At 40.6% G+C, this 13,247-nt stretch overlaps 1 protein-coding gene across 1 annotated transcript in view; it reads left to right on the top strand.

The window, feature by feature from the left end:
* GPX8 (glutathione peroxidase 8 (putative)) overlaps positions 1 to 358 on the top strand; it is a 3,800-nt gene extending 3,442 nt beyond the window's left edge. Inside the window, exon 3 of the mRNA XM_007944176.2 lies at positions 195 to 358. Within this exon, the coding sequence (XP_007942367.1) occupies positions 195 to 358 (164 nt within the window). The remainder of the gene's footprint in view (positions 1 to 194) is intronic.
* Positions 359 to 13,247: the final 12,889 nt, after the last annotated feature.

Genomic DNA, 13,247 nt, shown 5'->3' with positions numbered 1-13,247 from the left:
AATATATCAAGATTTGGTTAACTCAGACCTTGAGTGTTGCTTTGTTTGGGTGTTTTGTTTTATATTTGATATTATGACAATCCTAGAATCTGACTCTAAAGTTGTTATTCGTGCACTTGCGAACAACTAATAGAATTGCAAATGTTGACAAAGAAAAAGGTTTTTGCTCATGAAAATATGTTCTGATATTTTAGAGTCTTCAAAGAAGGAACCAAGGTGGAATTTTTGGAAGTATCTGGTCAACCCTGAGGGCCAAGTTGTGAAGTTCTGGAGGCCAGAGGAGCCCATTGAAGTCATCAGGCCTGATGTAGCAGCTCTGGTTAGACAAATGATCATAAAAAAGAAAGAGGACCTATGAAAATGCCCTTGAACCATTCTCATGCAATAGTCAGAACAGAAGTGTCTGTCTGGTTTCAGTTTAAACACTCTGACAATTAAATGTGACAGTGAAGGATGAATGTGGTAATGAATGTCTCCTAGATGTTACCCAAAGCAAAAATAAAGGGTAAGCGAAAATTGAAAATGAAATATATTAAATACTTCATTTAGTCACTAAAAAATTCAGAATATACAGTCATCAATGGACTTCAATATCCTCTTGTTTAACTTAACATTTGCTGGGATTGATGGCAGTGCTAACACACTAGACCACTATTTGGAGTCAGGAACCCTGCGTGTGATTGACATTTTTGGAGTAACTAACTGTAAATGGCTATTTTGATCAATGTAAAATACTGAAAACTATAAAACATATCTACAGATGCAAATCCTTTTATATTTTTATTTCATGTACAGAATTTTGTTTTACTTAGTACAGTTGCCTAGTGCATTTCACCTCATTTAGCCAAATCAGCATTTTTAAATAACAGTATTTGAAAAGGCCTTCATCAATTTCATTATGTCCCTCCCTATTATTATCCAGAAGCAACTCAAATTCCATAAATACAATATTAACCATTGAGTCACAGCCTTTATTTCTGAGTGAAAATCCCAACTCTAGGAAAAAGGCTGTAAGTGTAAGATGTCTTAACTTGATTCATTCATCACCAGTTGATTTTTGTTAATAATGTATTAAGACTAAATTAGCCATGTGGGAAGAATTTGATGCTGCCGTCAGTCTGATGGCTGAGTCATCTTCAGATAGTCAAAACTCATGCAAAAAGAGTATGGCTGCAGTGACCCAGTCATACTATGTAATCAGCATTTTTGATAGAGTCACAATACAGTTTTTCTCCCAACATCATGACCTTTGTATTTTGACAGCCTTATAGTCATTGGCTAACAAAGCAACGTGTCGTGTTGGTGCTGGTTCATTTTCACCCCATGAAATATTCAGTGCATAAATGAAATAAATAGGAGATCTGGAGAGGAAGAAAAAAAAAAGTGAAATGTGGCTGATTTAAAACACCTGTGACGTGGCTCCTAATTCTGATCTGACTGGTGAAAGTGAAGGTGCTTTTCAATGGTGGATTCTGTTAGCACCACTTCATTGTACAGTTCTATATAACAGTTTAGACTATAGTTCATGGAGAAACAACAGATATTTCCTGAAGGAACTTCTGCTTCGAAATACATGTCCTGCTACCCAGCTATGAATTTATTTAGTAAGAGATTTGGTGGGGGCAGGAAGACAGTTCCCATTCATTCCAGAAAACCAAATTCTGCCATCACATTGATTCCAACTCATAGCAACCCCCATTGAGTTTCCAAGGTGGTAAATCTTTACGGAAGTAGGTTGCCCCATCTTCCTCCTGTGGAGCAGCCGGTAGGTATGAACCACCAACCTTCTGTTAGAAGTCAAATTTTGCCTCAGGCACCACACCACCAGAGTTCCTTACCAGTTCTAATTAGAGGTTAAGATATTTGAAACACCCCTACAGAATTTACTGGGACATAGCATGCATGCAACAGCCTCAAGAATGCCTGAGAAGCGTATCAACACCAAGTGCTACCTCTAACCAGCTGCGTGAGTTTGGGCACATCATTTAAGTACTATTTTTTTAATTATTGTTACATTTTTTTTCCACTTAACTACCTTTAACTTCAGTTTTCTTACCTGTAAACCTAACCAAAAACCCACTGGCATTGAGTTGATTCTGACCCCTAGCAACTCTATAGGAGAGTGTCAAAACTGCCCCATAGAGTTTCCAACGCTGTAAATCTTTACATAAGCAAACTGCTTCATCTCTCTCCCACAGAGCTGCTGGTGGGTTTCAACTGGTGACCTTTTGGTGAGTAGCCGAATGCTTGAACCACTGCCATCAGAGCTCCTATAAACTCAAGGGGGATCAATCTGAAAAACTCTGTAACTCTAAAAGTCAATGGAAATACCAAAGTTTTTTAAGTGATCAAGAGAAAATCTTATGACTAACCTAGATTGTTACCAAAGAAACAGAAGCCACCTAACAAACCTATCTATCCTTTGCTATATTGCTCCAAGGGCCTATTAGCAATTTGAATTCTGGGGCATTAAGTAAAACTGCTTCCCCAGCACTCTTCCGAGGGATGGTTTATAAGCTCACATAGGGATGTGAGCAGAAATGGATATGCCAGCATTACACAACCAGTGTAAACACCTCACTCCCAGACAGGGAGCTGCTTGGGGCCAACCAGGACTGTGCAGTGAACAGGTTTTATAAGTACATCCTGCCTAAAGTCATCAGTTCTCGCCGAAGCCATATTAAGTGGGCTTCTTCACTTATATATCCCAACCCTGGGTGCTTCATCCAACCAAGAATGGGTATTATTGTCAGTGCTTGGTTTTCTTTCCTTGCCCTGAGGAAAGGAAATTTGCATGTTCATTCGGGATTCAGGGTTCTGTAACAATTCTGCTCTGAGCTGGAGTCTGGAGTGGAGCAACTTGCTGATGTGCTGCTAAAAAAAAACAAACTCACTGCCCTGGAGTCAACTCAGAACTACCCCTCCTTGGGTTTCCGAGGTGATATCTCTACAGAAGTAGCTTGCCCACTCTTCTTCCCGAGGAGTAGCTGGTGGGTTTGAGCTGCCAGCCTTCTGGTTAGCACGGTGCCTTAGGTGTTCTACCACCTGAGCTCCCCAATGTGCTGCTACCACAACTTAAAACACCTCAGAGGAATACTGAAGGAAAAACAAAAAGGCATTTTTCTTGAATTGAGTATAATAACTTCCCTATCTCTACATCAAAAAGTCTGGGACATAAGCTGCTCTAGGCTGCCTGAACTGAGGAGTATGCAGAAAAGTACCAGGAGTCACATAAAAGTGTATTGAACCATTGTCCTCAAGTAAAGGAAAAGAACAATATCAAGGGCATTTTAATTGTGGCAAATAATTTATGGACTTGAAGTCTGTCCTGTTTTGCTTTGGGGGTTGTGAGGAGTACTTGATTCCAACTTAGGTCATCATTTCATGGTAGATTTAACAGTAGAGATTGTTGGATTGGAATAAATATGAATTTGCGTGAAATATACCTTGAAAGCTGTTCTTCATTTTTTAAAATGCTTAATAATTATAGTGCAAATACCATACATACAGTAATGTTTAACACCAATTTTCTGGAAGGTGCCGATTTGCAGCATTTGCCAATTTCCATGGTGTAAATGGTCCCACATAACCAGTTTCCAGCAGTTTAACAACTGACTTGAAAAACTTTTGAAAATTTATGTTCTCACAAACCAGTAGAGCTGGTTCTAGTACACCAAAATTCTTAAGATATCAGACTTATCATAAATCTCCAAAAAATCAGGATTTTCATAAGATCTCCAAAGAGAAAACTCTAGAGCAAAATATATACTCTATTTTTACTGTATACTCTTTTGATGGACACTTATGTAAAAATGGAGAAGTCTATGCAGTTATTGAGTAATAAAGAGCTGCTGTCAGTAGACCCCCTCATCACGCTAAAATCTAACAACTGAGTTGAACCATTTGCAGAGGATCTCACATAGGAAAATATGTGAATAAGAAAAAAAGACATGTAGACAAAAGCCATGAAGAAAAATTATATATCTCGGTAAATTAATTTCTTTAAAAATATTCATTGCGGCCTTGCATGGGCTGAAAAGTGCCAAGTGGTTCATGTTCAAAATAGCATGTTAATTAGTGGTGTTCCTTTGAAAGAAAATTGACATGTTTCAGGGAATGCTTAGTCCTCAGTTTGATTCATCTTTTCCATGGAATAATAAAATTCTAATTTAACTCTATTAGGCCTAGAAAGTAACACATAACTTTTCCCACCCTTCCCTCAGCTAAACATGGGCCAAACCTTGCAGGAAAAAAACCAAACTCACTACCGTCGAGTCGTTTCCAACTCATAGCAACCCCTCCTTGGGTTTCTGAGGCAGTATCTCCAAGGAAGTATATTGCCCAGTCTTCCTTCCGAGGAGTGGTTGGTAGGTTTGAACCGCCAGCCTTCTGGTTAGCAGTCAAATGCTGTAGGCACTACGCCACCCTTTTTGGACGTACAGAGGGTAGTAAGAAATTGGGAAGCCTATCAGAGGGCAAAGATGGGAAGTAGATACGTACCCAGTCCAAGTGAACAGCACAGTGGCTACCCCACCAGAAAATGAGAGAGAAAGACTTCACAGCCAGCTGAATCACTTCCTCCTCTTTATTAACTCCTTTTCCCATCTGCTTGTCCCTTTAATTCCCACGTGTATGCAACTCTCTTTCCCTCCCACTCCTGTGGGAACAGATTCTTCTTGAATTTTCATCTTTGTTTTCCTCCTTACCCATTGATCTCTTTAACTTATCTTTATTGCATTCTATTCTTGACTTCCCTTTCTCATCTCTTAATAACACAGAACTGAAGAATAGTTTTAAATATTTGTTCTGCTTATTTAGTATATATATTGGCATGTTTTTAATTTAAAAACAGACACTTAAACACAAAGTCCAAGCCTTCTAATATGAAGTAGGTTATATTTCTTTTTATCAACAGATTATATTCTATAGAAAATAACATGTTGAAAATTAACCTTAAAAAAATGTTATTTTAAAAAAAAAGATGAAAACAATATTTACATAGAAGGTACTCTTAGGCACCATGGATCCTGAAAATGGAATGACACCGGTGAAGAGTGACAACAACAAAAACGAGATTTTGAAAGAGTAAAATGACTTAAGAATTTAATTACATGTATCTGTCTAACCCATATTCTAGACATAAGTTTAAACAGGGAAGAATAAAATTTATTTTACCAGTAACTTCTCACCAATACAATATATAGTATGATGCATTCTTCACACCTCATTTAGGGTGTAACTAATTGACCAGACTACTAGTCAGTTATACTATCTTACTGCAAATGTCCACATGAGTGTGCTATATGGCTGGGACCCAGCACACATCTGACATCAAAATGGCTTCCAAGTGAATGAGAAAACATTTGAAACCATATGGTATAGTCAGTTCTTCCCAATAAAAATGTTAAGTGCCCTTTTCCAAACATTTTATGACCAGAAAATGAAGTGAAGAATTAAAGCAAATCACCCAAACAATTCAACGCACACACACACACACACAAAAAAAAAAATCCCCAATTTTCTTGATATTTCAAGTGACAACGTTTTAGTTGACTGACTCATGTAGAAAGTTAACTCACATCTCTCTTCAGCTGGTAGAGTTATAGAGGCCTAATCTAATGCCACACTGAGAAACTGATTGCCCAGAAGAAATACTAAAGACTTAGTTGAAAATTTGAGGAAACATCTTAGGCTTTCTATTCCAAATTGTCATTACTTTGTAAATTTTCAATTAAAAAATAAATATATAACTTCACAAGCACTTAAATAATAGCTACCCACAACTACAAAACTATTACTTGGAAAATATAAACATAATTAATTAGAGTAGTTTCTTTGCTGTTATAAAGCTGCCCATTGCATTATAATTGAGTAACTGGAACAACAATAACAAATGTTAATAACTAGTAAACAGTGCCCTGGTTCATAGCAAAAAGTGTCTATATAAAGTACACATTTCATTACAATTGGATGATGTTCATGGTGCATGCAATAAGTTAGCAGCTGCATGTTAGCTGATGCCATTTACATATTCAACCAGCTAACAATACACTGCCAACCCATCACACACAGGTGACCAGTGCTCTTCATTAACAACATGAATTTATCCGGAAGCAAGTGGCAGGGTAGTCATGGCTGCTGAATTGATTCAAAGCAGCCAGCTAACAATACACTGCCTACCTGATTCAGGTCACTGCTCCTTTCCAGGACATCTGAAGTAACTGTGGCAAAATGTTAACATGAAACCTACTGGCAGAACTCTAATCTCAATACTCACATTAAAGAAAAGTTATAAACAAAATTTATTCCTCCAAAACTATTTACAGAAATAAAATCAGTACTTGCTTTAATCTAATGAAAACCTCAATACCTGTCAGAATACTGATCCTTAGGTTTTCCAAATTCAAAGCTTGGATAATAAAAATATGTTATAACAGTACACATGACTTAACAAATTTATGTAAATAAAATATTGCTTTTCAAATTACTTCTATTAAAGTATTTAGGGAATTTAAAGGGTTTAACTGGCATAAACGAGCCCTTGTGGCATAACGGAAAGTTGCCAGTTTGAACCCATCCAAAGGCTCTGGGGGAGAAAGAATTGGTGATATGCTCCCATAAAGACTGCAGCCTATTATGATAAAGTATACATAAAATGAAATTTGCCATTTTGACCACTAAGTAAAAAAAAAAAAAAAAAATGCAGCCTAGAAAACCCTACTCTGTCCCAGGAAGCTGCTATGAGTCCAAATCGGCCTGATGACAGCTAACATTAACAAATGTCATTACTTTTTTGGTCATTGTGTGCTAAGTGCAGTTATATGTTCAGTTTAGGGAGTCACTACTTGAATGTATATAAATTTAGAGAAGATCTAGAAAAGGCTACAAAAATGATAATGTGTTTGAAACTAGAGTCTATGAATAAAGGTTATAGGAATGTGAACTGTTTAGCCTAGAGAGGACTACAGTGAATGGTGATAATAAAGACTTAAAGCATATGTAGGCTGTTAGTTTTTTGGTTTTTTAGGCTGTTTATGGGAGGAAAAAATGGAAAAGAATCATTTAAATTTGCCAGATTTTTACACTGATTGCAAGAGAAAGTAAAAGTCTTGGGGTTTGGTCTCCCAAAGAGAAAAAATAATACTTGGAATCAACTTTTAAGCAGCTCATCTAAAATCCCCTACTTCTATGCACTATCCACAAGATGGCACCATTTCCATTCCTTTTGGAGGAATTCTGTGCCTGCAACAGGAAAAAAAAAACCAAACTCACTGCCCTCGAGTCGTTTCCAACTCATAGCGACCCCTCCTTGGGTTTCCGAAGCAGTATCTCTAACGAAGTAGATTGCCCAGCCTTCCTTCCAAGCAATGGCGGGTGGGTTTGAACCGCCAGTCTTCTGATGAACAAATGCCTTAGGCACTACGCCAACAGAGGGGAGTGCAATTAGTAACTGTTAAAAATAAATTACAACAGCCAATTAGCAATGCACTGCCTACCTAGCACACTCCTGCTTCATTCTTTCCTGCTGAAGCAAAAAACAGCACCCTTCACAAATGATTACCATCTGTCAGGGACTGTCAGTTTACTACAGAAATTTTCAAAGTATGTGATTAGATTCAGGTTTTTGTTTGTTTTCGTTGTTCTTAGTGTTTCTTTGTTTTTCTTCTTTTTCAGTCCCCAGGTGGCCCAAACGGTTAGGCGCTCAACTACTAGCCTAGTCGAAGGTTCTAACCAACCCACAGGCGCTTTGGAAGACAAGCCAGGCGATCTGCCTCTGAAAGGTCAGAGCCTTGAAAACTTTATGCACACGAGGTCACCATTAGTCGGAATACACTCCACGTTAACTAACACAACCCGTGTTTCTTTTTTAATTTATATGCTTTTGAGGAACTCATAACTCACTGCCGTGGAGTCGGATCCGACTCATAGCGACCCCTCCTGCTTGGGTTTCCGAGGCGGTATCACTACGGAAGTAGATTGCCCAATAGGCAAGTGATATTATAGGCGTGTGACATTTTTTATTCTCCTTTTCAGACCAGTCTATACTTCCTACAAATATTGTCTGTAGCCAAGTTCAACATACAAGTGAGACAGAACAAGAGCAAGCTGGACACTCACTCACCTTGGAGGAACCTTAACTTTTCTGCTCCAGGTCTTTGACGAGCATCTGCGTGACATGCTCCTTTGAAAACACAGATAACATATTGAGGGAGATACTGTTGAGGAAAACCATCACGTTAGTTGTGGAATATTTTTAGATCCTGAGCTAATTAAAACCAAGCTCAGATTGTTAAAGCGACCAGGCACCTCTAGAATGTAGTTAAATTTGCACAGTTCAAAATGAAGAGCGGCGTCTAGAGTCTTGCCCCACCTCTTGGTCCTAACTGGGAGTTACAAACGGTGCCACCCCGCGGCAAGCAGCCCCGTTAGGGAGTGAGGTGAGGACAGCAAAGGGCAGTCTCACCCACAGCATCTCTTCCTCCGTGCGGACCCCCGCGGCGTGGTGCGCTCCATTCCCACTCCTCCTCCTGCGGACTTGACCCAATCTGCAGTTTAGTCTCTCCTCGGCGGCCTCCGGCTTTTTTCCTCCCTAATCTAAACCTCCCTAATCTTGGCACTCAACCGTCAAAACCCACAGTCCGGTCCCCTAGGACTCTCATATTCTACTCTCAGCCTCCATTTTCCTCCACTGCTCGCTGAGCTCCTGGCGAGCACTCCCTAGGGTCAGGTTTAAAAAGCCTGCTGGGCGGACGCGGGAGCGGGAATCCCCCGTTCCGGCTTCTGATTGGCCGCTGCTGCGCTGACGTCAGAGCCCGGGAGGGATTCCCCCAGCCCGCGCCGCGGCTCCACCCAGCCCAGCCTGCACCGCCTGAGCTCTGCGGTGGAGGCGCGCGGTGAAGCGCCAAGCTTTGCCGCTAGCGGTGGCGGGCCCAGCCTCTGGAGGGCTGGTCTAACGGCAGGAGGCTAGGAGGTTGGCGGGCGAAGAAGCGGGTTCTGGGAGTTCACATCCTTTACGTTTTCACAAACAGAAAGGCTTGGTTCCAACGGTGCTGATACCCTTTCCGAAGGCCCCACTTCCGTTTTCCATCCTCTGTCCTGCCTTTGAGAACTCTCCCGCCTTCTCTTCATTGGTAATTGTCATCGTGTGTGTATTGATTTTGAACGTGTTTCACCAACGTGTTCATCAGCTCTTCATCTTCAAACATGCAGGGAAAACGTGGCAAGATTTCTATGCAGGTGAAAAGGAAGCGCACTGCCGTGTTGTTTCTCTGCTTTATCCGTTTGGAAGTGGCCAGGTTCTCTCACTTGAGCTTCTCAGCTAACTTTCTAATAAACAGGTCGCTGGTGAGAGAGCTTCGAGAAGGGAAGCCCTGGTAAACAGTGGGGAGCCAGCAAGGCAGCGTGGCGCACTAAGTGATAATGGACGAGAGGATAATACTAGGATTAGAGGAAGCGGTTTGGAGGGAAATGACAAGGAGCCAGATGGGCTGTGTTGCCTTAGATGCCCACCTGAACTGTCAAAAGAGGCGAGCTGTGCCAGATGGCAGGAGGGTACACTGTGTGGGAAACCTGACAAGCCAGGCAACCTGCTTTTCCCACCGCCAACCCCCATCAACTCCCTCTCTTCCTCCTCCCCCAATTTGATATTAGATTGCATTTTGTTCTAATGCATTTATATAAATATGTGCATTTTTCTGGGGAACGTGTATATAGATAACACTCAAACAGATCAGTGATCCCCAAAACGTCAAAACTCACTATTGCTTTTCTTCATACTGAAAACAAGAAAAATTGACAACAGGACTAAGATCCAAACTCAAACCAGTTTTCCATGTAAAATGATAAAGGTTGGGGAAAATCTGCTGCTTGGAGTAATTTAATCTTCAAATGAGATTTACCCAAATGCCTGATAGTCTATAACCCACTGATGAAAAGATCTCCAAGTTTCCCCCACAATCAAAATATGTTTTCTTTGCAGTGCAGTCGAGGGAGTGCTCCTTCCAATTTCCAGTAAATCTCTTCAGCAAACATTGAGGGTAAATAAAGTGAGCTATCATTGGCTTGAGAGCCAGATGCACTGTTTGTTAAATGTTCAGCTTTGTAAATGCCAAACTAATTTAGCAATACATCAAGAATAATACTAAAGACTTCATATTCTCGTTCTCTTTTTAAATGTTATTTTCCATTTACCCTTTGTTATTTTATCATCTATAAAGACGTGGGTTAAAAAAAATCAATTTTGTGAATGAACTTGTGAAACCATGAAAATTAGGATTTTCAAAATCCAAGTTCTTGCAAGTGCTAGGAATAATGAATTATTCACCTAGAATGCAGTCACCTGTAAATAACATAAATACACACACCATCTTAACTACTTCCAGGACATATCACATTGCCTCCAAATGTCTCTTTTTCCCTCTAGTGTAAAGTAGAAACAAACAAAAACCAAGCCCACTCCCACCCAGTGGATTCCGACTCATAGCCACCCCCATTTGGTTTCCTAGGCGGTAAATCTTTACAGAAGCAGATTGCTTCATCTTCCTTCTGCTGAGCAGCTGGTGGGTTTGAACCGCTGGCCTTTTGATCAGCACTCTAATGCCTTAGGCACTGAGCCCCCAGAGCTGTTTTTAAAAATCATTATACATTTAAATGTTTAGATTAAAATTAAACATCAGAATGATGGAAGTAGAAAACTCATGCTTTGACGAACACCACAATAACAACTGTAGAGCTATAGAATCATGGGACATCTGGTGGTGTAGTGCCTAAGGCATTTGACTGCTAACCAGAAGGATGATGGTTCAAACCCATCAGCCACTCCTGGGAAGGAAGATTGGGCAATCCACCTCCGTAGAAATACAGCCTGGGAAACCCAAGGATGGTTGCTATGAGTTGGAACCGACTGGACAGTAGTGAATTTGGTTTTTTGGTTTGGGTGAAGGATATGATGGAATTCTTTGTGCTATTTTTATAATTTTGTTCTAAGGTTGAAATTATTTCAAAATAAAAAGTTTAAATTTTTTCAATTAATGTAACATAGTAACAAAAAAACATTTGGTACACAGTGAGTTACGGGGATTGAGGCACCATCTAAGTATTTTATATTAATTTTTTATCAGGTATGGTTTAGGAATAATATCTACTTCAAATGTTCATGTGCCTTTGAGTAATTTACTATACTCAATGTTTCCTCCTTGAGAACTGGTTTTGCAGATAAGGTGTACGATAATGAGAAAGGATGCGAGATAGACTCCACTGCTAAGGGCTAAGACTTACTGGAAGGATCCAGAGTAGGGACGTGAGGAGGAGCCGAGGTGGAGAAGGGAAGAAGGAAAAAAGAGCGAGTGTGCAAAAGCTTTTCTGGACTCTCAGATTTTCCTGGTGCTGAGTCTCAGCTAGTCCCCACCAAAGGGAAACAGAACAAAATTCAAGTTTCCCAAATGCAGATCGTTTTCTTTTCAGCTACATAACTACATTTCCCTGAGAAATAATGTTAAGTATTTCGGAACAGACAGTGTACAAGATAAACCCCCTTCAACCCAGCTCCCATCCTACTCCCTCCCCCAGAGCATCGTCAGATCTTTGTCAATGTATTTAGCTACATACGTGTGTGTGTGAATCTTTCCACATAAATGGGATCTTATTATACTTATCGTTTTACAACTTCCTTTCTCTACTTCACTGTATTCTTCTGCTTTTCCAGAAATGTGAACCCGAGCGCTTCCCATCCCCATCCAACTCCAACCGCCAGTCTGCGCGCCTTCGTGCCGCGGAAAGCCCCCTGGCTCCAACTCTCGCGCGCCGCCCGCGCTCCCAAGCCTGCGCGCCCCACCGCCCGCCGCGCCCGCGCCGCACTTCTCCGCGCGCGCGCCTACTGGACAAAAGGGACGGTTGGTGTTAGTTTCAACGGTCCCTGGGGCCCGTGCCCACGCCAGTTGGGACTTCGGGGAAGCGGGAGCTGGGGGAACCGGAGGTTAAACGTCTTGCAGGAGGTAACTGGGAGGAGAGGCGCTGTGGGAGAGAGTGACGCCTGGCTCGGACCAAAAGGCTCTTTTGTGAGATAAGGGTGGGAGCAGGGGAGAGGGGAACTAGAAGAACCGCAGAGTTGAGGATATCTGCCTAAGGCACTTGACTGGTGGTTCAAACCCACCAGCCACTCCTGGGAAGGAAGATGGGGCAATCTACTTTCATAGTGATACTGCCTCGGAAACCCAAAGAGGGGCCACTATGAGCCGGGTCCGACTCGATGGCACATAACAACAACAACATGTTGTTAATGTACAAAATAGATATTTTACTATTGTAAATGCAAAATGTTGGATAATGTGATAGTCAACAAGTGAGGAGTAGGTGTATGTGTGTGTGTACCTTCTCCATGATCTTGTAAACTCTGAACATACAAGGATTTTGTGTTTTTCATCTTTGCATCCTCTTCAGGTCTTGGCTCAGTGCTTTGCACATAGTAAGCTTTACACATAGTTAGTGCTCAATAAATTGTTTATTGATTTGTAAATGAGAATTGGTTATAATTAGGATTATAGTGTCATGAAAGGAAAACCTAAATATAGCTATGCTTAGAAAGTAGTAAACTCAACTGAAAAATAAATTTGCAAAAAGGTAGAAAGCAAATGGTTTGGAGTAAGGTACATAGGGGACTTCAAAGGCCTGTGACTTGGTAACTTGAAGCATGTAATTTCACTTCTTTATGTCTCAGACTCCTCATCTGTAAAATGGAATGATTGTCATCTGCTCACACAGATTTTTTATGAAAATGTAATAGAGAAGCCCTAAAAATAGAAATTTCTGTCCTTTGGGATGAAGTAATGAGTCTTTAAAAGGCACTTTTCCAGAATCTATACATAATAGGCTACCGCTGGTCTGTCATTTTGTCATACAGTGGTGGCTTGCATGTTGCTGTAAGGCTGGAAGCTATGCCACCAGTATTTCACACCAGTGGTGTCACCCATGATGGACAGGTTTCAGTGGAGTTTCCAAGCTAAGACAGATTGGAAGAAGGATGGGGCCATCCATTTCTGAAAAACTTGGCCACTGAAAACCTTATGAATAGGAGTGAAACACTGTCTGATATATTACTGGAAAATGCAACCACTAACGCCAAAGACAAAGAAATTGAAAATTTTTACCAACTTCTGCAGTCTGAAATTGACCAAACATGCAATTAAGATGTATTGATAATCACTAGTAATTGGAATGCAAAAGAAGAATCATCAGTAGTTGGAAAATAT

This window comes from Orycteropus afer, unplaced genomic scaffold (genome assembly GCF_000298275.1).
Source record: "Orycteropus afer afer isolate SDZICR_OR568_19922 unplaced genomic scaffold, OryAfe1.0 scaffold00122, whole genome shotgun sequence".
NCBI classification, from domain to species: Eukaryota; Metazoa; Chordata; class Mammalia; order Tubulidentata; family Orycteropodidae; genus Orycteropus; species Orycteropus afer.
The sequence above is the reverse complement of the archived record's forward strand: the minus strand, read 5'-3'. Positions and strand labels throughout refer to the sequence as shown.